The sequence below is a fragment of the Lucilia cuprina genome, chromosome 5, assembly GCF_022045245.1.
Source record: "Lucilia cuprina isolate Lc7/37 chromosome 5, ASM2204524v1, whole genome shotgun sequence".
NCBI classification, from domain to species: Eukaryota; Metazoa; Arthropoda; class Insecta; order Diptera; family Calliphoridae; genus Lucilia; species Lucilia cuprina.
In genome coordinates this window covers 6,825,259-6,849,373 of record NC_060953.1, presented here as the reverse complement: position 1 = coordinate 6,849,373, position 24,115 = coordinate 6,825,259, and the positions used below count along the sequence as shown (strand labels likewise).

General features: G+C 33.2%; 2 protein-coding genes and 1 long non-coding RNA gene across 3 annotated transcripts in view; all 3 read left to right on the top strand.

The window, feature by feature from the left end:
• The first annotated feature begins 334 nt into the window (after positions 1-334).
• Positions 335-24,115, top strand: part of LOC124420297 — a 127,792-nt gene continuing 104,011 nt past the window's right edge. Inside the window, exon 1 of the long non-coding RNA XR_006941101.1 lies at positions 335-501. This is a non-coding gene — a long non-coding RNA (uncharacterized LOC124420297). The remainder of the gene's footprint in view (positions 502-24,115) is intronic.
• On the top strand, positions 15,718-23,963 carry LOC111677371. The gene is made up of 8 exons (XM_023438474.2): positions 15,718-16,036; positions 19,803-19,959; positions 20,016-20,178; positions 22,303-22,436; positions 22,513-22,964; positions 23,027-23,144; positions 23,271-23,449; positions 23,503-23,963. The coding sequence occupies exons 1-8, from the start codon at positions 15,849-15,851 to the stop codon at positions 23,879-23,881; spliced, it is 1,770 nt and encodes a 589-aa protein (XP_023294242.2). The 5' UTR covers positions 15,718-15,848; the 3' UTR covers positions 23,882-23,963.
• Positions 20,540-21,320, top strand: LOC111677361 (probable small nuclear ribonucleoprotein E). The gene has a single exon (XM_023438465.2). It carries the CDS (start codon positions 20,672-20,674, stop codon positions 20,954-20,956), a length of 285 nt encoding a protein of 94 aa, XP_023294233.1. The 5' UTR covers positions 20,540-20,671; the 3' UTR covers positions 20,957-21,320.

Below are 24,115 nucleotides of genomic sequence, written 5' to 3'. Positions count from 1 at the left end.
AAATCAATTCAAATAAATGTAAATATAAAAAATTCCATACAAAAGTGTAAAAATCAAATGGCAAGTAAAATCTAATATAAAATATGTCGTAAAAGTGTAAATAATATCAGAAAAAGTGTAAATAATCAATAAAAAGAGTAAAATAATTTGTATATAAGAAAAATTAAAAGAAAATTTATAATATTAAAATCAATTTAAATAAATGTGAAAGTAAATCATTCATACAAAATGCTAAAAAATCAAATGGCAAGTAAAAATCTATGAAATGAGTAAAATATGTAAAAATAAGAAAAATTAAAAGAAAATGTATGAAATTAAAAGCAATTTAAATAAATGTAAAAGTAAATAATTCATACAAAAGTGTAAAAATCAAATGGCAAATAAAATCGAATGTACAATATGTCATAAAAGTGTAAATAATGTCAAAAAAAGCGTAAATAATCAATAAATTTCGGTGTAAATCATCTTCTAACAGAAAGCAGTTTGGCTGGTTTTGTTAAGGTAAGTGGAACATTTTTCACTGTTTTTGCTTATCGATTTACAGTTTTTTATTATTTTCTCAATTCTATTGCTATTTAAGAAGATTTTTTGGTGTTTTCATATAAAAAAAACTCCTTTTTATAATATACATACTTTAAAGTATACCAAAAGGCTTAGAATCATTATCTGAGTCGATTTAGCTATGTCTGTCCGTCTGTCTGTCTGTCTGTCTGTCTGTCTGTCTATCTGTCTATCTGTCTGTCCATGTAAACCTTGTTATCAAACTACAGGTCGCAATTTTAAAGATAATTTAATGAAATTAGGTACATGATCTTGTATTGTCCCAGGGACGAAGCCTATTGAAAATGGTTAAGATCAGTCCATTCTTCCACCTAGCCCCCATACAACTGAACTCGCCGAATAAGGTTTGTAAACCTTTTAATCAAACTACAGGTCGCAATTTTGGAGATAATTCAATAAAATTTGGCACATGAACTTCTATGGTACCGTAGACGAAGCCCATTGAAAATGGTTTACATCGGTCCATCCCTCATACAACTGAACCCGCCGAATAGTTCATAGTTATGTTTAATATACTTATATCTCTAAAAAAGCTGCAAAATCAAGTTCTATACTAGACTTGATGACCCTCACGAATTCTATTATAAAAGGTCCTCATATGACCTTAGCCCCTATGAAAAGCCCCCATCAAAACTTCACTTAAATGTCCACATTTTTATTCAACAATAAACGGCTTAAGTAGGTGTATCTGAGGCAAAGTACAATACAACTTAAATGCTTTATTATTTTTGTAAAAGGTGTAGGGTATTATATGGTCGACCACGGCCGACTATAATTTCTTACTTGTTTGTTCTTAAAAATGAGACTGATCAATATTAAGAATACATTGTGCTTTAGGACGACTCTTCAAGAAACTAAAGCCAATTAAAGGTTTTTCATAAAAATATTGATTTTAAAATACAAATTTTAGTATAAAAATAGATTTTAGAGCGAATTTTCAGGTGATGACTGATCTGTCTTCTTTAAGCGATTGTCACACCATTCGACAAGCTAGCACGGCATTAAGGGTTTTTTTGTATAAAAAAGAACTCTTAACTGTATATTAACAATTTCTCTCTCAATCCATCTTTTTTCAAAAATTCGACTTTAATTTAAATTATTTCATCTCAAAACAAGCCATTTCCCCTTTATATTATTTATTTACGCATCAAACTAAATTACAATCTTCTACTCAACTAATTTTATTTAGCAAACATCAACTAGTATTTGTCCGGAAAAAAAACTACCCTTAAATTATATATGATTCTTTCTACAAATCATTGACACTTAACTTGCATGACAGTATAGAAAATGAAAGCTTAATAGAAGAAATTTGATACGTAATGTCATTTGGCCTAAAGGTATATTTTTTCACACTTTTTTTTTGCGTCAAAAATATTTACATTTGCCCCCCAAAATAAGAAGAACACATGTTTGTTTATATAAGTCTATGGTGGTTTAATGAAAAATTTTATTATATATTTATATACATTATAAGAAAGTCTATACTGAGCTTCATTTTCCTGACCAATTTAAGTGGAAATGTAAAAATATTTATTACAAAAAAAAAAAAAAAAAATAAAATAAAAAAACTTACATAGAAACTTGTTCTATATGCAAGGGGGTGAAGGGCAGTAAACAACAAGAAGTTGTATTTCTAGTTGATATTTCAGGGAAAAAATACTGGCAACAGGAGGGTTAATGAAACGTTACTGATGAGCATGCAAAAATCATCGTCATTGTCGGTCCTTTTATTTTACTCACTCTGGCCAGTGTCAGTGTTAACGTCATCAGCATCAACATCAACATCACCATCATCTTCGTCGTCGTCATAGATTGTTTATGTTTGATATGTCAAGGAAAATTTGACATGTTGATGGATGGGGTGTGAAAAAATATAGATGAGTTAAGGAAATAAGAAAAATTATAGGAAAAGCTAGGAAAGAAAAGTAAACGAAAACAATGGATGAACCAAAACAGTGTGGTCGTTTGACACTTAAAGAAATCATTATGAAATTATAACTATAAACTGCTAAGGAAAAGACTGTAGAAAAAACTATATACAGGTGTATAGACAGCTCCATAGAATGTCTATAAGACTATATACAGGTCTATGGACATGACTATAGACAAGACTACAGATAGGTACAGACTGGTCTATAAACAAAACGATAGTCAGATCATTGGCCAAAACTATAGATTTGTTTATAGTAAAAACTATAGACTGGTCTATAGCCAAGATTATAGACTGGTCTATAGCCAAGACTATAGACTGGTCTATAGCCAAGACGATAGACTGGTCTATAGCCAAGACTATAGACTGGTCTATAGCCAAGACTATAGACCGGTCTATAGCCAAGACTATAGACTGGTCTATAGCCAAGGCAATAGACAAGACTATAGACTGGTCTATAGCCAAGACTATAGACTGGTCTATAGCCAAGACTATAGACTGGTCTATAGCCAAGACTATAGACTGGTCTATAGCCAAGACTATAGACTGGTCTATAGCCAAGACTATAGACTGGTCTATAGCCAAGACTATAGACTGGACTATAGCCAAGACTATAGACTGGTCTATAGCCAAGACTATAGACTGGTCTATAGTCAAGACTATAGACTGGTCTATAGCCAAGACTATAGACTTTTCTATAGCCAAGACTATAGACTGGTCTATAGCCAAGACTATAGACTGGTCTATAGCCAAGACTGTAGAATGTCTATAGCCAAGACTATGGACTGGTCTATAACCAAGACTATAGACTGGTCTATAGCCAAGACAATAGACTGGACTATAGCCAAGACTATAGACTGGTCTTTAGCCATGACTATAGACTGGTCTATAGCCAAGACTATAGACTGGTCTATAGCCAAGACTATAGACTGGTCTATAGCCAAGACTATAGACTGGTCTATAGCCAAGACTATAGACTGGTTTATAGCCAAGACTATAGACTGGTCTATAGCCAAGACTATAGACTGGTCTATAGCCAAGACTATAGACTGGTCTATAGCCAAGACTATAGACTGATCTATAGCCAAGACTATAGACTGGTCTATAGCCAAGACTATAGACTGGTCTATAGCCAAGACTATAGACTGGTCTATAGCCAAGACTATAGACTGGTCTATAGCCAAGACTATAGACTGGTCTATAGCCAAGACTATAGACTGGTCTATAGCCAAGACTATAGACTGGTCTATAGCCAAGACTATAGACTGGTCTATAGCCAAGACTATAGACTGGTCTATAGCCAAGACTATAGACTGGTCTATAGCCAAGACTATAGACTGGTCTATAGCCAAGACTATGGACTGGTCTATAGCCAAGACTATAGACTGGTCTATAGCCAAGACTATAGACTGGTCTATAGCCGAGACTATAGACTGGTCTATATCTAAGACTATATACTGATCTATAGCCAAGACTGGTCTATAGCCAAGACTATATACTGGTCTATTGCCAAGACTGGTCTATAGCCAAGACTATAGATTGGTCCATAGCCAAGACTATAGACTGGTCTATAGCCAAGACTGGTCTATAGCCAAGACTGGTCTATAGCCAAGACTGGTCTATAGCCAAGACTATAGACTGGTCTATAGCCAAGACCATAGACTTTTCTATAGCCGAGACCATAGACTGGTCTATAGCCAATACTATGGACTGGCCAAGACAAAAGACTGATCTATAGTCAAGACTATAGACTGATCTATAGCCAAGACTATAGACTGATCTATGTATATTCAAGACTTTATACAGGTTAACAGTCATGACTTTAGATAGATCTATTGTCAAGACTGTAGAGTCCCTGATAGACCTAATGAACATTACGCTGTAGTTCAACTTTTGAACTTTTAATCAGCAATTTCTTATTTACCCTTTATACAACTTTTGCTAAGTGTATATATATCCTTTATTTACATTTTATACTTTATAACCCTGTAATAAATCATCCCTTATTGTTCAGAACTCAAATTCAAAATTCGTCTTTTTTGACACACACACACAATTGAATTTTACGCATAAATTTAAATTCTGGCTATTTTTTCTCTACTTCCATTTACTTTCTTAACAAACAAACCAAAAATAAACCTTTATCGATATAAACCTTTACCTTAATGCCATACAAAGTGTTAAATTGTATTTGTAAATTTACTACAACATACAACCAATGTCAATTTCCGGCTGTCATTTTGACAACTGTCGGCCACAAAACTACCAGATGATGCAAAAAATACACATACACACGCACTCACAGTACGAGTGTAAGATAATCAAACAAAACAAATGCAAAAATCGTTTAAATTAAAAACCTAACACGTTTTATAACATACATACAGACATACATATATATTTACCAACATGGCTAAAAGTTATTGAACAGCTAACCAGAGATTATAATCAAATATTTTTGGCAATGATTACACCCTAAAATTATATGAAAACATAAAACGCACTTAGTCACTTTCGCATCTATTCAAAAAAAAAAAAAAAAAAAACAATCACTCTGTTCTGACAAAAGGGGTGTTAAAGTGTTAAGAGTTTGTTCTTAACAAATATCCAAAAAAAATATATATATTTAACTACCAAGTAAAAATTACAATTGGTAAATTTATGTAAATAAAAATAAATTGGAAATTGTAGTATTATGTTTTTGTATGTTTACTTTCATCATCATAGCAAAACTTGATGAATCTCTATTGTGTTTTTTTGTTGTAGTTGTTGTTTGATATGCATTGCATTGCTACTGTAATTGCAAGCGTCTGTCTGTCTATTTGTGCTGAAGGCAATAAGTGTCCTTTACATACTCCTTCAGAAAATTGCATGGAATAACATTGATTTGGGTATTTAATTTTTGGTATTTTGTTAGTAAATAGTAGGTGTTACTTTAAATGTGTATTTGCACACATATGTATGTATATATGTATATGTATGTAAGTAAGTAGACAACTTGAAATGTTATGTAATTTTACTGGTGTCAAAGTAACAGCTGGCTTTTTCGAGATAGTCAGAGATTTTAACAAAATTGATTGATTAAAATTGTTGAAGGAATGAGTGTGTGATTTTGAAAATATAAATTAACTGTTTGGGAAGTTAGTAATTAGTGTTAGTAAGAATTTCAAAAATTAATTGGTATGTAAGTCTTAAATTAGTTAGATATTACTTTGGTATAAGATAATACTATAGATTTTGCAGTCTCATTAACAACAAACTAGGAGTGCAGTTCATAATGATGCTGAGAAGCTGTTGCAAAAGTAAAAACCGATATTAAGTTACTACAGTAAACTAAAGTCTTTGTAACTGCAAAGTTAAAGAGTTCTGCTCCAAATTCAATCAGTTTTTCGTTCTGTGTCTAAACAACCATTGTACGTGAGAATCTCATAACAAAGTGCACCAATCATCCAGTGCCCAGTAGATATGTTCACAAATCGCAGGCGTTGCATCCAAAGTCTAGCCACTTCATTGTCAATTTTGTCATACTATGCAAAAAAATCGAAGCCAACTGTTTATTGCAGACTTTAATGGCCGAGAGTTGCGGATACAGTTGCCCATTTTTATATTTTGTATAAAGAATTTCCGGTTTTGGGTGGAGAGTGTTAAATTTCCCTTCTCACACCTCCATTGATCCACTCCTAATGGCTGGCAACTCTAGAGATTGTGCTCCCAAGTTTGTCGCGACAATAACGACAACGAAGGCTCAATAACGATCCGTTATTGAGCATTCGTTTGTAATTTTGTCTCCCCATAACTTTATAACGTTGATGGTCGACAACTCTAGAGAAAAATGGACACGTCCGTAACGAAAAAGTTTCATCCAAAGATGATCTATTATTGGGCATTAATTGTTACTTTTGTTTTTCCTTATCTCTAAAGTCTAACTTGGAACAGGAAGGACAACACAACTCTCTTGGTTTGTCCTGCTGGTAAAGGTTAACTTTGAGGTTGTATTAGCTACTAGTAATACCAAATACTAACAGGAATTGCATAAAATATTAAATGGTTTATTGGCTTTATTGAAATTGAATTATTAAAATCAAGCCTGATGTTGATGACTGCACTGGCTGAGTTGTCAAAAATTGTCATTATTTTCACGTTACTAATAATTATTACATTTACATACACATACTTTCACACAGTGTATATACCCAGTGGTTCTACAATGAGTCAATGCATACGATAGAGGCAGTCATTTCCAATAAAGTCTAATTACTAAGAAAGCTCTATGCAAAATTTGACTTGCGGATTCAGACGTATGTAGAGCATGAGGAGAGTACAGTGAAACTCTAGAGCACACTTGGTCGAAGTTGGATCCAAGTATCTTGGAAGTGTTGTTATTCCGGAAATAACATTCCTGACTAAGATTTTTAGGAATCTTCCAAACAGAAACTCAGGAAACTGAGTTTCTGAACACTGAAAAATAATTAATTCAATTCCCTTTTTTTCATGATAAGAACCGCACAACTGGCCCGATTGAGGCCTAGGTGTATTTCTTCGGATTTGATTTACTTTACATCCTTCTATCAACCTAACTTAAGAAAGCTTTAATCAGAATTTCATCATAATTGTACTTAGTGTAAGTAAATGGGAGCGTAGACAGCTGGCACTTTACAGTCCCCTAGTAATCTATAGAATGGTTACTTGAAAATAAACTTAAGCAAAACAGTTTATTATCATGCACTAACGCTTTTAGACTGACTTTCTGACTTTGGCTGGGTAAATCCCAATTGACAGGTTAACTCAGTAGTTCCACAATGTCCCACCGAACTGCCTGGTAGTACTCTATGTACTCATGTACATGTAATTTATCCAACATTAAGTGCCATATTTAACACATCAAATATTGAATAATTTTAATAAATCGTATATATTTACTATATATACGAACGTGGTAAGTTTATGGATGTTTCAACGTAGTTTTTTTCACATATTCCACGATATTTTTTGTCATTTCATTATGCCTATAAAATGCATTCATTTGTCAGTTTGCAGTCAAAAAAAAAAAAAAAAAACACAGTAAAAATGAATTGACTGGTTAATTAAAAACCTGAACAAATGGAAATTATTGAAAAGAAATTGTATGTTTGTATGTGTGTACGTGCACATGTGTGTTTTGCAAATTAAGATAAATAAAGATAAATGTATAAGTAACGTACGTTATAATAAACAATACTAGGCTTTAAAAAAATATATATTAATCAGCCATGCTTAATGCGGTAATATAAAATCAAATTGTTTTTCAAACAATGTTTGCTGGGTTGTTAATGAACAATATTAACGCCAAAGTATGTTTGCTTGATTGTTTGTTGCTTGCATATACACTGCTGTCATTGCACTGTTGCTTCACAGTTGTGTTATTGTTCGTGTTTGCAGCACTATTGATGTGTAAGTGTGAATTGGTGGCATATAATCAGCATAAACCACACCATCAGCAGCAGTTTGCTCCCACTTTACTTAATAAACGTTATCATTTTCACATTTTCATTTGTTATTTGTTTTGTCCAGTCTGTTGACGTTTATATAAAAAAAGTCAGTAGAATTTTTTATAAAACGTAATGAAAAAGTCATTATTAACGCATTTGGCTGTTTGTATGCAGGAGACAGATGGGTTATAGTTTTTCATCAATATGGTTTTTGTCCGTTATATTTTCCCCCATTTTTCTTCTATTTTATTTTCTTGCTTTATTTGCATACTTTCTTTCTTTTCATTGTCATTATGTTGAAGTAGTAGTAGTAGTAGTAAGTATTGACATTATGGCTGCCAGCAGGAGTTATGTAGCAAGTTTATACATATAGAAAATATGTAAATATTACTTTTTGTTGAGATTTTGTTTTTTTTTTTGGAAATTTTACGCATAAACTTTGATTTGTCAGTTTATTGCAAAAAGAAAAAATCTACAAAAATATAAAAAAACTTTACGAAAACAAATTTAATTTATGCTAAATAAAATTTTATAAAAAGTTTGAATAGAAAAATTAAGCATTAAGCCAATGTGTAGTATAATCAGGAAATCAGAATGAAGATCCCACAAAACTCTTATATATTGTTTATGCATACAGTATGTATCTCGGTATTTAGCAAGGACCTTTGTCCGCTGTAATTTGAGCAAGTCATTTACATAGAAGATTTTGTAGCGATTCTTCAATAAGTTGAGGTATGCGTCCATTCTATAGTACCCAGAATCCTTATAAGAAGCCCTAACGATTCAATAATGCAACCATATTTATTTAAAAACAAGTTTCGTATAAAGACGATCCTTTCAGGTTGCATTCGTTCGAAATTTTCTTTTCCCGAATCTGCACATGTCTTTTACCCAAATCACCAAGGTGCTGATATCGATGGCGATTTCTAAAGGTTTAGTTCTCGGATCTGACTCACATAACAATGGCTAAGCAATCTGATAAAATTTTTATAGTGTGAGTTTCGATCTGGTCAGGTGAATATGCATTTTTTGTTTTGCTCTTCTCTTCAGGAATTGAGGATAAATTTGACCAATTGTTGTTTAAGTATTTTTTTGTTTGGCTCTTCTCTTCAGGAATTGAGGATAAATTTGACCAATTGTTGTTTAAGTAATTGCTGGGAGTGAATGAACTTCGTCCTTTTTACGTTCGAGGTAAAAGCATTGAGTGACACAATACTGTGTAAGTTAATGATCGACGTCTCGAGGTTTTTTGCTTGGGTGACTATGGCGTTACGCCTGAAAAACTACTTTGGCATATGTCCAGCCTGTACTAAAAGTTCAAATGATACAGACAAAATGAATGTCAGTGCACTACGTGAACACCTGCTATCTTGGCAGCTGTTAACCACTGGGCTTCTTTGTGACTTTCCACCGCCTCATTGTATATGAAATTTCCAATCCAGTATACATGTACTTTGCTCAGGTACTCGAGCTATCCAATTTATTACCATAGTAGCCTCGTTTAGGAATGAAGGGTGTCATGAGATAAGCACGATACAATAAGAAGGCAATAACTGGTTACAGCCGATAGAAGGGGAGGATCTAACAACTGGCAAAACACCATATTGATGCTATGAGAAGTGTCATATACCTATAAACATTCTCAGCATCTAAATACTCACCCCAACCTCATGCAAACCACGCTACTAAGATGACTTCTGCTGTTTCGGTAACAGCACCTAAGGGACGTATTTGGTTGTTCAAACACACAGGACCTAATGTGATGAGTTCAGCAACATCTCAACAGCTACTACGTCGATCCCGAAGGAATCTCTAACAACTGCTCAGCTAAACAAAGTCCTGCTAGCGACTGGCCAATCGTAGTATGCGATTATGTAGAGGTCTAGTTCGACCACATGTCAAATCATTAAAAGAAAACATTGAGGATACATTTTACATCTCCAGTTTGTAGTCCCGGGAGACACCAAGATGTGGGAGATTTATCAGGGGAACATGCCCCGGGGGGTACATGATACAGAGAGTTAAATGCACCAGATTTCTCATAAAGTTTGGGTTGCCTAACATATTCTCCCTTATCTCAAATCTCGCGTCTCCTTTGTCCTCATATTTCTCATTTTGTTCAATTATTTTTCAAAACTACTATATATGCCAAGATATCGAAGGAATATAGACATGGCATTACACTTAACACAAGTTTTACAATATGTAACTAAATGATCGTCAGTATACTTTTAGTTATTTCAAAATAGGTCTAGTATTGGTGACAAGATCAATCACTGAGGATCTTTAAAACTCTTTGAAATACGATAAGGTACTCAGTTAATTTTCAAAAAATCTCGGTTGTGTTTAAGAAGAAAGAATTGTCAAATCTGTTCCTCAATTTAGGAACAGAAGTTTCATTGGATTTATCTTAATTTCTTAACACTTTATATTGAATGCCGCCATAATTAAAAACCCTCAATTTATTTCAACTTTATCTTAAACAAAAACTACCAACAACATACACAAAATTATTCCCTAAACAATGCAAACAGTTGCTGACCTTAGACACTAGACTTTTTCTCCATCCACGTAGAAATATTGCACAAATCCTTACAATTCTTTAGTTTAAAATATATATTTTTTAATTTTTATTTGTTTATTGGTGTTTTATATTTGTTTTTCCCCTTCCTTTATCTGTGAATTTTTCATATATCCAGAAGATAATTGATAAAATATTAAATCTTATTGTAACACATGACAATAAAATTGTCAACGTTCTGTGTTACTTTGTTCTATATGTGTCTCGGGAGGTGATTGTTATTTGGTTGGTTGGTTGGTTGTATGTATTTCTGTAAAATAATATAAAGATTTGTTTGTAGTACTATGTGTCTCTATTTGTTAATGTCATTTGTAAAGTGTGTATGAATGTATGTATGTAAGTGTAATTGTTTGGGTACATGTTCTCAGATTTAATTGTGTCTCTGAATGTTTATAGACAAAAGGATATTTTTTTTGTAGTTGTTTTGTTCCTCTTTTATTCGTTTATTTGTTTGTTTTTATTTTGTTGTTTATGAACATCAGTAACAACAGCAGCAACAACATCAGCAACGTTGATTATTTCATTGTAGTTGCCTTCATCGTCAGCATCAACATCAAGAGCAACACCAACCATCACTGAGCCAAACATTAATGTCACACATTTACTTTCATACACACAGTAGTGTTCAAAATCTAAACAACTTTTCTTTAGAAAAGTGACAATAGTCCAAAAAGTTGTATAGGATACGATCATTTCTAGATCCTTCTCCGTTTTATGGAGCAGGGTAAAAACCACAAATTTTCATTTCTAAATAAAATTGCTTTAGTTTCAAACATTACTGTTCATAGACTCATTGAGAATTGTATTGTTGATGATGATTTTTTTGTTTTGTATTTTTTCTCTCAGTGTGTTTTGCTTGTTGTTTTTTTGGTTATGTTTTTCTTTTACCATTACATTTCCATTATGGATTTTGTTATCATTGTTGTTGTTATTATAATATGTAAATCTGTAAATATGGATGAGAGTGAGTGTGTGTAAGTGTGGGTGGCTGATTGTGTGTCGTAGGCAACATATCGTCAACAAAAAAGAGTGTTGAATATCAACATCCTTTTACTCCTTTACATAATCAACACATATTTGTATGTATTTGTTAATATATGACCCTGCAGTTCGGTATGATTGTCCCGACAAAGTTATTTAACGTAATTAATGGATAATCCAAAGTTGCAGACTATCAGCAATCGCTGTCCTTCGAGGCAGGACGATCACTTTCTCCATCCGCGCGATTTTGATGCCATCGATACGATCTCAAAAATTAATTGATAGGTAATCTAAGTTATAGACTATCAGCAATCGCTGTCCTTTGAGACAGGGCGATTACTGGCTCCATCCTTGTGATTTTGATGCCATCGATAAGATCTCAAAAAACATTTAAAAACAACATCTTCCAACGTCGGCTTTAAACAGTAGACTTCTACCAAATATCAAGGTTCTCATCCTGTGATACGATTGTAATGTATTCTCAATTACATTTACTCCTTGCTTCAAATCGAGAGCTTCCCTTAAAACATAACCTTAACTCAATCTCTCTAGATTACATCTAGATTACCTATAGACACATCAATTCTTCTTGAGTTTCCTTTTTTAAGAACTGCCGTTGAATATATCCTGGTAATTATGTTATTGTGAATGTGTGTTTTTTGTCAGTGTGTATTTGTTAACAAATGCAAATTTAAACGAATTTCAATCATATAGTTTTTAAATATACACATTGAAACAAATATTAAATTCCACTTCTCATATTCAACATCCTCTTGATGAAACTTTGATTGTATTATTGTCCCCTAAGAACAGTGGAGCAAAAGAAAAAAACAGGTTGTTAAAGGGAAGCATTAAAAGATCTAAGGAAACATATTTCAAAACCTATTTTAAATACACTGACTTTCCTTAAGAGTTCTCTTCAAATCTCCTTCGCATACCACCTCTTCCTCAAGTGTTTTAACTCACTGTCTTCTTTCTTCCTCAAACATCCTTTATTGGTTGCTTTTGTCATATTATTGTCTAGCATATGAGCGGCAGTCAAGTTGTTATAATTCTTATTGTTGTTGTTTTTTACACACACATCTCTTTTACATTTACATAGATATAAACAAATCAAATAAAATAATTTTCATTTTTGTTGTCGTTTTTATCATCTGTTAAAAGTTTCATCTTTTTAACTACCATCCAAACAGAACAGAACAAAACCGAACAGAACAGAACTGAACAGACACACACAAAAATTGTCAAGCAATGAAAAAGTAATTAAATTTTATCGTTATTTTTACCACTGCCACTTTAAAATGGAAGAAAAAAATGAGTGCAAATGTGTTTATTTCGGAAACCAACAAAATCGTAAAAGAAATATACAAAAACAAAAAAATATAACAGTTTGTAAAAAAAACTTTATGAATTTGTTGCAAACAAGCTCTGTGAAAAGCTGATGTCATAATGACTGATAACAATTGTTAATCAAATACTCTGAACAGATTGACCATTGGTAAATTTGTGAAATTTTCAACATTCATACACAGCTGGAGATTTGGGGATTTTCTTTCTATGTGTGTCTGTGTGAATGTTTGGACGAATGGTTGTCATTAGCAATATATTTAAGCTGAAAATATGCAAGTCGTTGACATTAAAGATGAAATTGTTGATGTAGTTGTTTTTTATTTGTTTAAATGGTTTTATGGTGAATTTGAAATGAAGTAAAATAGATTTGAGTTCATATTAGTGACATTGTATAAGTAGAACAATATGAGTAATTCCGTCTTTTGAGTTTGTATGACATTTCTTTCTACAAACGTCTTGAGAAACTTGCGTACATGTAATATGGGAAGTGAAAGCTATAATAGAGGGAAGAATGAGTGGATCAGAGTTCAAAGTCTTATTATTTACCACTACATTCAATCAGTGTTGCTGTAATACATCCAACTATATAATCATTGATATTGTCTAGCTTTATACCCGACAGATCATCTAGTAATTGCTGACCTAGGAACATGAGATGAATATCTTCTATACAGAACAATAGTGAAGAAGATGATCAATTGATACCCCCGGTCTTGACAAATGTCAGGCTATTAATTACACCTTAACTGGCGATCATTTTGCAATGACTTCTCTTCTTGTTATTTCAGCCTAAAATTTATTGAATTCATTTTGAAAACTAAACTTTATCTTGAGCTCGAATCGTGAGATCAAAATAAAGATTTGGTTCTAATGAATTATCTTACTAGCTGAAGAATTTTTGCCTTGATTCCTTCGAATAAGTGGTATTCGTTTTAATCCTTTAATGGCTAAGTATAATCTATATACAGCTTCAATGAGTATGTATGCAGTGTCATAAACGCCTTACTTACATACAACAGAACCATTACCCATATTGCAACTAAAGGGTGTGGTTGCACATCTTACCAGTGCCAATGAGACAATCCGTTTCTATTTAGAATATTTCATTTACACGGAAGGACTACATGGAGAGCAACCTACCTCAAATATCGAGATTTCAAGATGAAATTGAAGTTTTTCTGAAAGCAGGAAACTATAAAGAGGTCCAATTTTTTGACCAACAGTTCTCTTGAAATTCAGGGTGAATGAAAGAGTAAGATAGAAGTGCTTTCCACCAAACTCTGGTTGTTATTAATCTGCAGTTTTCCAGTTCTATTTCGAGCCTTCGCGCGAATATTCCCCCTTATTACCTTATACTGTGTGTTATTAAAGTGCAAACGTGTGTCTCTTAAAATCCAGTTTAGCAGGGTGAATGAAAGAACATGTTGAGATTGTTTCTAAGGATCCTATTGTGAAGATTGACATACTACTTAGAGAAGTGCTTCACCCCAAACAGTGACATCATTAACATCTTGTAAACAACCTTTTATTTAACTCTTCTTCTCAAAAAGATCTGTTTCGGGACTTCACGATCTAAGCCTAATCCTCTCTCTCTCTTATTGCCTAATACAGTTTGTTATTAAAGTGCAAACTTGTGTCTCTTGAAATCCAGTGTAGCAGGATAAATGAAAGACTATGTTGAGATTTTCCTAAAAGTATTGATACACTCCTCAGAGAGGTGACTTTATTACCAAACAACCAATGACGTCATTAACGAATCTTTTAATTAACTCTCCTTTCCCAAATGTTCTGTTTCGAGTCTTCACGATCTAAGGGTCTGATCCTCTTTCCTATTGCTTAATACTGATTGTTATTAAAGTGCAAACTTGTACCGAACCATCACGATCTCAACCTGATCCTCTAAAGATCTTTTAAGTCGACTTTATTTAAACTCCAATAAAAAAGCTCCCTCTATTATTGTATCATTATTAGTTTTAAGCCTTAAAGTAGACTTTAAACTTCAAATTAAACTCCCTTCTTCAAACCTCCAGTAGCTTAACACACACACCCAAAACAACTCACAAAAGAAAACTAAAATAACAAAAACCTAAAGAGACCAATTTCTTACCTGTGTCTTTGACTGTAAGCATCGCGCGAAGCTAAATAATGGTTTAACAACAGGCAGACAACAGCCAACCAAGCTCTTTAGTCAGTCTTATAGAAAACGCGAGAGTTGAAGCAAGTAAAAAGCACGATCAATTGTAAAGATCAACAACTTTAAAGTGGAATTAACTTAAACAGAAGTTGTTAATAAGTGAAGTTACAAAAACAAAGAAGCTTTAAACAATTTAAAATATTTGATTAATTATTTAAAGAAAATTTACCGTATTATTAAAATATATATTTCTCACTGAATGATGATGAAACAGAAATCAAGAAATGAATGAATAGTGTATAGAAATTTTTCTGGTGTTTAAGTAAAAATTTTTTTTGTTGAATTTAATGGTAGTAAAAACCAGTTTGTTTGGTAAAAAAAGCGCGTGCTATACGTATTGAATATTTTCGGTTTTTTGTGTATGTTTTGTTTACTAAAAACAAAACAAAAAAAAAAACGTTTTTTTAATAAAGAGAGTGTTGAAAGGAGATAGAGAGTGATAACTATAAAAGCTCTCTGCTAAACAGATGTTTTCATTACGACAAATCCATCATGATATTAATTTGTTTGTAAACATTAAGAAATTTATGCTGATTTTTTGTTATTGATTATTGTTGTTGTCGTTTTTTATATATATAAAAAATTAGCACGTGTGTGAAAAAAAAAACTAAAGACTTAAGCAACAAACTCAATCTTATGTCTTATTTAAATTAAAAAAAAAACAAAAGATTTAAGCCACAAACTTGGTTTAAATTTAAACTACAAAAAAAGGAGAAAAAAGGAACCGCTAACTATAGTTTACTTTGTTTTTGTTGTAATAATAAAAAACCACAACAAACAATGGGTACACGTGTACCGCCTCCCTGTCCTACACCTTTAATATGTGATGGACAATCTGTGGCCGGTTTACCACAACTCATTGATGATTTACAAAGACTCTCCGAAGACCAGGATAGTGCTGATGTGGTATTTATATGTGGTCGCGAAGAGGAACGTATTTATGCCCATCGTATTATAATGATGGCACGGTAAGTTGTTATTGTTGTTGTCTGTTTATTGCTTTAACCAACATTCCTTAGAAGTGCTATTTAAAAATGAAAGAGAGCGAACAAAAGAAACTGAGACATAAAAAGTTTAAATTAAAGGCTGAACAGTGGGTAGGGAAATGTTGAAAAAGTGCAGGAAATTTGTTTATATGTATTTAGATCAAAAATAAGAATTAAGACTGGACTAGAGGCTAGAGTGATGGTTTCACTAGACTTTAAAGTTTAGTTTAGATTTATGTCTGGACTAGAGTCCAGAGACTAGGATTTATACTAGAGTAGGGTGTAGAACAGAGTTTAGAAATGCATCAGAGTCAAGACTAGAGTTTAGAATATTGTCTAGATAAGAATCCAGAGACTAGGATTTATACTAGAGTAGGATGCAGAATAGATTATAAAAATGTGATAAGAACAGGATCAGAGTCCAGACTAGAATATTGTCTAGATTAGAGTCTAAACTAGAGACTTGAGTATAGTCTACAATAGAGTGTTGATTAGAGCCCATAGTAAAGCCTAACTTAGAGTCTAGAACTAGTCCACAGGCTAGTCTATATAAGAGTTTAGACTAAACTAAATACGAGCGTAGTCTAAAGCCTAGAGGTTATCTTAGAATCTAGATTTAAGTCTGGTCTAGAGTCAGGAGACTAGGTTTCAAGTGCTGAACAGAGTCTGCACTTGAAACTAGATTCGAGCGTAGACTAAAGCCTTGACTAAAGCCTAAATAAAAACCTAGACAATAGTCTAGAGACTAGAGTATGGATACTATACTAGAGGCAACTTTAGAGTCCGGTCTCTGGACCGGTCTCTGGTCGAGAGAGTTCAGAGACCAGGATTTATATTACAGTAGAGTGTAAAATAGTGCCCAGAAATGTATTTAGAACTGAGTTTAGAATATTGTCTAGATTAGAGTCTCGACTAGCTCCCCAAATAAAGTCTAAGCTCAAGTCTGAAATATAGTAATATAGAGAAAAGACTTGATTAGATTCTAGAATAGAGTCAAGACTACTCTAAAGCCTACTCTATATAATAGTCTAGACTATTACATAGAATAAAGTCAAGACTACTCTTAAACCTAGTCTATATGATAGTCTAGACAACAGTCTAAACTAGAGCTTAGATACGAGCTTAGACTAAAGATTAAATATTTTGATTACAGTGATTAGAAAAGATTAGATTAGATTCTAGAATAGAGGCAAGATTACTCTAAACCCTAGTCTATATAATAGTCTAGACTATTATATAGAATAAAGTCAAGACTACTCTTAAGCCTAGTCTATATAATAGTCTAGACAACAGTGTAAACTAGAGCTTAGATACGAGCTTAGATTAAAGATTAAATTTTTTGATTAGAGTGATTAGGAAACTCTAGAAAAGAGTCAATATTACTCTAAAGCCTAGTCTATATAATAGTCTAGTTCAGACTACAGTCTGTACTAGAGCTTAGATACGAGCTTAGATTAAAGCAAGACAAGAGCCTTTACTAGAGTCTAGACTTGAGCTTTGACTAAATTTTAACCAATATTCCAGAGTCAAGATTAGAGCGTAGACTTGATCCTTGACTATAACCGTAGCCTTGGATAGGGGGTAGACTAGAGCTTATACTAGAGTTTAGGCAATAGTTTAAACTAAGGCCTAGATACGAGCGCAGTCACCTAGATTAAAGTCTAGACCACAACCTAGACTTAAGGGTAGAGTAAACTAGATCCTTGACTATATTCGGAGCCTTGGCTAGGGGGTAGACGAGAGTTTATGCCAGAATTTAGATGTTAGATTAAACTAAAGCCTAGATACAAGCGCAGTCATCTGGATTAAAGTCTAGACTAGAGCCTAGACAAGAGTCTTGACTAGAGTCTAGACTTGAGCTTTGACTAGAATCTTTACTAAAGTCTAAACAGGAGTCTCGACCAAACTGTAACCAAGACTCTAGAGTAACGTTTAAAGCCTAGACTAGTCCATTGACTATAATCGAAGCCTTGGATAGGGGTAGACTAGAGCCTATACTAGAGTCTAGATAATAGTTTAAACTAAAAGTTAGATGCGATCTCAGTTATCTAAACTAAAGTCTAGACCAGATCCTAGTATAGAGGTTAGAGTCTAAACTAGATCCTTAACTATATTCGGAGCCTTGGTTAGGGGGTAGACTATATGCTCTAGTCTACCCCCTAACCAAGACTTTAGATGTTTGTTTAAACTATAGCCTAGATGCAAGCGCAGTCATCTAGATTAAAGTCTAGACAAGAGCCTAGACGAAAGTCTAGACAAGAGCCTAGACCAAAGTCTAGACAAGAGACTAGACGAGAGTCTAGACAAAAGTCTAGACCAGAGTCTAGTCTAGAGGGTAGAGTCCATACTAGTGACTACTTTTTTCCCCACTGTGTACGTTAATTATATGTTGCACAATGTTTTTGTTTTTATACACATATGCAACATGTTGTTATTACTTTTTTTTGATTTAGTAGTTTATTTTCGTAAAATAATTTCCAGCTAAGTATGTGTGTGTTAAACATTAATGCCTCTTGTGCGAGTTAGTAAGGAAACTTGTTCATTAAATATAGAGTTTTAATAACAAATCAGTTTGCATGTTTTGTGGCAAGTTGCGTTTTTAAAAGACATACACATAAATTTCTACACACTCACCGCTATACACTACACCTATAAAAATGGGAGTATTTTTCTTTTTAGCGGCAGATATCAATTGTATACAATTTTTAACTTATGCGTGGTGGTATGTTCTTTAAAAAATAAGTTTTATAGAAAAAGAGAAACAAAACAAGAAATAATTTTAATTGTGGCAATTGCTGCCACAAATTGTCTTGCACGTAGCTAAAGAAAAAACAAATAAGAATTATATAAATTTTTAATTCCCACCTTATGTTGCAATAAGTAATAGTGTTGTTTGTTGCATTTCTTTTTATCGTACGGTTTATGATGTTGCAATTATGTGTAAATTTGTTGCCTTTATTAAGACTTCTTAGTTAAGAGGTTTTCTGCTGTAATGAGTATAATGTATTATGAGTTTATCGCTAGAGTGAAAAATATTGTAAAGAAATTCTTAAGTTAGTGTGCAGAAAAAATAAATTAATCATTTAATGTGACAAAGAATGATTTGAAGTGTGAGTTTTATAGACTTCATGATAAGTGTTAATATGTTATTTTAATTACCGCTATATAGTAATTTAATTATTGCTGTTAAAATGATGACAAGTGTAATTGCTAGTGCCATGGAAGATCAGAAAAATTTAAAAGCTTTTTAATATTAATCTATATATTTAGTTTAAAGTATAATTTTCTAGCCTTTAATCTAGCCTATAGTCTACTCTAGTCTAGTCTATTATATGTTTTTGCCTACACTCTAGCCTTTGTATAGTTCCGTTCCAGTTAAAATTAATTCAATTCTAGTTTAGTTCTAGTTCAGTTTTAGTTCAGTTCTAATTCAGTTGCAGTTCATTTCTAGTTTAATTCTAGTTCAGTTCTAGTTCAGTTCTAGTACAGTTCTAGTTCAGTTCTAGTTCAGTTCTAGTACAGTTCTAGTTCAGTTCTAGTTCAGTTCTAGTTCAGTTCTAGTTCAGTTCTAGTTCAGTTCTAGTTCAGTTCTAGTTCAGTTCTAGTTCAGTTCTAGTTCAGTTCTAGTTAGTTCTAGTTTAGTTCAGTTTCAGTTCTAGTCTTTTTGGTTTTCCATTCCAAGTCCAGCGTCTATTTCGTTGTAAAATGTTGACCATGTGCTTTAATTTACTTTGCTCCACTTTTTTAGCTGCAAAAGCTTTAAAACCAATAAACGCGGTGAAATTTGTCGCATACCCGGCTGTTCCGTTTCACCTGCTGCTCCTGGCACACCGACATCTGTAAGACTGCCCCATGTTCACCCGGAAGTATTACGACAATTTGTTCTCTACGTCTACACAGCCAAGGTATTACTTTCTTTTGACAGATTTTTATAATAATTGTAATTAAAATCGCTTTTAAGATTTTATTACAAGATTCACGAGTTTTTGAAATGATGACCTTGGCTCAGGATATGGGTTGTTGTGAGTTGAGATCGGCTTGTGAGGATCATGTTATAGCAACGCTGTCTGTGGATAATGCTTGTACTTTTTTGACGGCCGTCATGGAAATACATGAAAAAGCAGGTGAGTTTTTTTAGTGAAAAATAAGAATATTATTTTTACTATTTTCTAACAAAGAGAGAAAAATATTGTTTTTCAACTACAATATTTAACGTTAATGTGGTGTTTCTTATTACATATTAACCAAATACACCATACCTTAGTAAACTCACCTTTTATTACTGTTTTACACCTGACATGCAAATTATACTGCATACATTTAGGATGAACATTTAACTAGTACTATTTACAAAAGTTAGTAAAGCCACGAACCATTTTGTTAAACAAACTAAACACACATGGTTTGTAATAAGTTTGACTTACTGAACATACTCCACGGTAAAGAGACGTCATTTGATTTTGACATTTACTTGACATAAAGCATTTTTGCTTGTTTGACACAAAAAAAGAAGAAAAAAACAGACGCCGGTTTCTAAACGTTTTGCCACAAAAATTCATAAAAATCTATTAAAACCAATAAAATTTTGCGGAATTCCCAGTCGAAAACTGCGTCAACATGTCTTTCAAAGGCAACACCAAGGTCCAAAAGGTAATGGTACAACCCATTAACCTGATCTTTCGTTATTTACAAAATCGTTCCCGCGTTCAAGTGTGGCTGTATGAAAACATCAATTTACGAATTGAGGGACACATTGTGGGATTCGATGAATACATGAATCTAGTGCTGGACGATGCCGAAGAGGTGTGGGTCAAGACCAGAACACGCAAAAACCTTGGACGCATTATGCTTAAGGGTGACAATATAACTTTAATACAAAATGTCAGTCCCTCCAAAGATTGAGGTTAGATTTGGACATCAACAATAGCAGCAGCAGCATCAGGCAGTTGGTTTGTTTGTATGGATTAATGGAAGACAGTTGCTGCCGGAGTCTGTTTTTATAGACTTTTAGTTTAAGTTTTAATTTATACTTAAAGAATATTAACTGAAATTTTTGTCCTTATTATTTCTATAACAAAAAAATATATAATTAAGAATTTTTCTTTTATAAAACAAGAAAAAGCTCAGGTTTTAATAAAAAATTGTAGGTATAAATTTATCTTTTATACTTGAAACTAGAAGACAACTATAAACAACAGCATTTAACATAATGAATTTCCAAAATATTTCTAAAAAACAGTTTGAATGTAAACTAAAATTAATTACAATAATAAATGGATTTTTTTAAAGAAATATTTCAGTTTTAGAAAAAGACTTAATTAAGTAACATTTTTATGAATGAACTTAAACTAAATTAGAACTGAACTAGAACTGGAACTGTAATAATACTGAACTAGAGTTGAACTAGAACAGAACTAAACCTAGAGCTCAACCAGTACTGAACTAAAACGGAACAAGAACTGACCTAGAACTGAACTAAAACTGAACTAGATCTGAACTAGAACTGAACTAGAACTGAACTAGAACTGAACTAGAACTGAACTAGAACTGAACTAGAACTGAACTAGAACTGAACTAGAACTGAACTAGAACTGAACTAGAACTGAACTAAAACTGAACTAGAACTGAACTAGAACTGAACTATAACTGAACTAGAACTGAACTGGAACTGAACTGAAACTGAAGTAGAACTGAACTAGAACTGAACTAGAACTGAACTAGAACTGAACTAGAACTGAACTAGAACTGAACTAGAACTGAACTAGAACTGAACTAGAACTGAACTAGAACTGAACTAGAACTGAACTAGAACTGAACTAGAACTGAACTAGAACTGAACTAGAACTGAACTAGAACTGAACTAGAACTGAACTAGAACTGAACTAGAACTGAACTAGAACTGAACTAGAACTGAACTAGAACTGAACTAGAACTGAACTAGAACTGAACTAAAACTGAACTAGAACTGAACTAGAACTGAACTAGAACTGAACTAGAACTGAACTAGAACTGAACTAGAACTGAACTAGAACTGAACTAGAACTGAACTAGAACTGAACTAGAACTGAACTAGAACTGAACTAGAACTGAACTAGAACTGAACTAGAATTGAACTAGAAATGAACTAGAACTGAACAATAGCTGAACTAGATCTTGAACATAAAAGGAACTGAAGTAATACTAACCATGGAACTAAAGTGGAACTTGTTATAGTTTTTTTGCAATTTTAAGAATTTTATTTGTTACAGGTGCAAAGTGTGCAGCTTCGTTTATGGAGCGCTGTATCATTTACATTGGAGAAAATGCCAATGAGTGCGTCAAAACCAATGCCTTTTTGAATTTGAAAAAAGAGGCCTTAATCAAATTGATATCATCGGATTATGTAAGTTGATAAAAAGTCCCTATTTAAGGGAGGGAAACATATAACTTAAAGTCATTGTTTATTGTCTAACTCGCAGTTTTGCCTAGAAGAGGAAGATGTTTGGCGTTGTGTTCTCGCTTGGGCTAAAAATCATGCCGGTGTCACTCAACCTACTGCTCATTGGACAGAGGAGGAAAGAGGTCGCGTGTGTCAACAACTACAGGGTGTTATGTGTCATGTTCGCCTCTTACTAATCGATAGTCAAGTATTCGCCGAAGAAGTTGAGCCCACAGGTGCCGTACCCATGGAACTGTCATTAGAGCGTTATCGTTATGCGGCCTTACAAAATTCCAATAATAAACCGGGTGGTCATCACGGCGGGACGAGTATGGGTGGTGGTGGTATGGGAAATATGGGTGTTGGCGGTAGTTTTAGTGCTAAAATCGATGGTGATAAAAGACTACAACCTAGGCTAACGATTAATATGTTTCCGGGCTCTCAGATTTTGAGAAATGATAAACTACATTTGCAAAGTGTTTTGAATAATTGGTAAATGAGGTTAGATTTGGTAAAAGTTTGTCTTTAATAAAGATTTTGTATGTTTCTCTAAGGTATGGTTGCTCGAAACAGTCCTGGCGTTTATTGTATCGTGCCTCTACTCATGGCTTTTCTTCTACAGCTTTTCATCGTTACTGTGATGGAGTGGCTCCCTGTTTTGTTATATGTTTGGTAAAATAATAGTTCTCAGTGTGGAGCCAAGTGTTTTATATAAACTTTTCAAACTATGTTTGATTCATATACTTTTTTGAATTATAATTCCCATTCAGTTAAAAATGTTGATGATTTTTCCTTCAGGGTTCTCATGGTGAAATAAGTGGTGGCTTTACCGATGTGGCCTGGGCTAAAACATCACGCAAGGGTGTTTATATACATTCCGAAAGGGCATTTCTGTTTGCCTTAAATGCTGGTGTCTCAGAGTCGCCTTTAAAATTTGATATAGTTAAGAAACCTTATGCTATATGTTATCATCCGGAGTAAGTTATCTCCAAATGTATTAACCATTAATTTAATCTCGATTTTCTTACAGCTGCGGTCCCATTTTTGGTGCTGGAGCCGATTTACTAATAGCCAACAACTGCAATACCAACAAAGATTCTTATTCTAATTTACCACATTCGTACGACGGTCCCAATGCTTCCTACGAAACACTTTTTGGCGATTATAATTTTACCATTAGTGATTATGAAGTTTATACTGTGGCTCAAGCAAGCCCCAATATAAATCAAAATCCCACTTATAGCAGTTCCTCTAATTGTTTATCGAATACCTCAAACAGCTTGACAAATACTAATGGTTCTACAGGAGGTCTAAATAACTCCAATACAATGATGAACAACAACAATAATAATAATAATATGGGAAATAATACTGTAAGTTTGGCTAAAGCCAAATATGAAAGGTATTAATGGATTAATTTCTATTTTAGAAATGTAAGAGTTAGTTCTTAAAAAGAATTCTCTAATAAAGAAATAAAAAAAAACAAAAAATGTAATTTTATTGCAAAATCAACCAGAACAGAACTAGAACAGAATTAGAACAGAATTAGAACAGAACTAGAACAGAACTAGAACTGAACTAGAACTGAACTAGAACTGAACTAGAACTGAACTAGAACTGAACTAGAACTGAACTAGAACTGA

Excerpts from the sequence above, each read along its gene's own strand:
- LOC111677361 (XM_023438465.2), top strand. The coding sequence starts at position 20,672 with ATGTCTTTCAAAGGCAACACCAAGGTCCAAAAGGTAATGGTACAACCC.
- LOC111677371 (XM_023438474.2), top strand. The coding sequence starts at position 15,849 with ATGGGTACACGTGTACCGCCTCCCTGTCCTACACCTTTAATATGTGAT. Across the intron at positions 20,179-22,302 it reads GGAAATACATGAAAAAGCAG|GTGCAAAGTGTGCAGCTTCG; the intron begins GTGAGTTTTTTT and ends TATTTGTTACAG. Across the intron at positions 22,965-23,026 it reads CAAAGTGTTTTGAATAATTG|GTATGGTTGCTCGAAACAGT; the intron begins GTAAATGAGGTT and ends TGTTTCTCTAAG.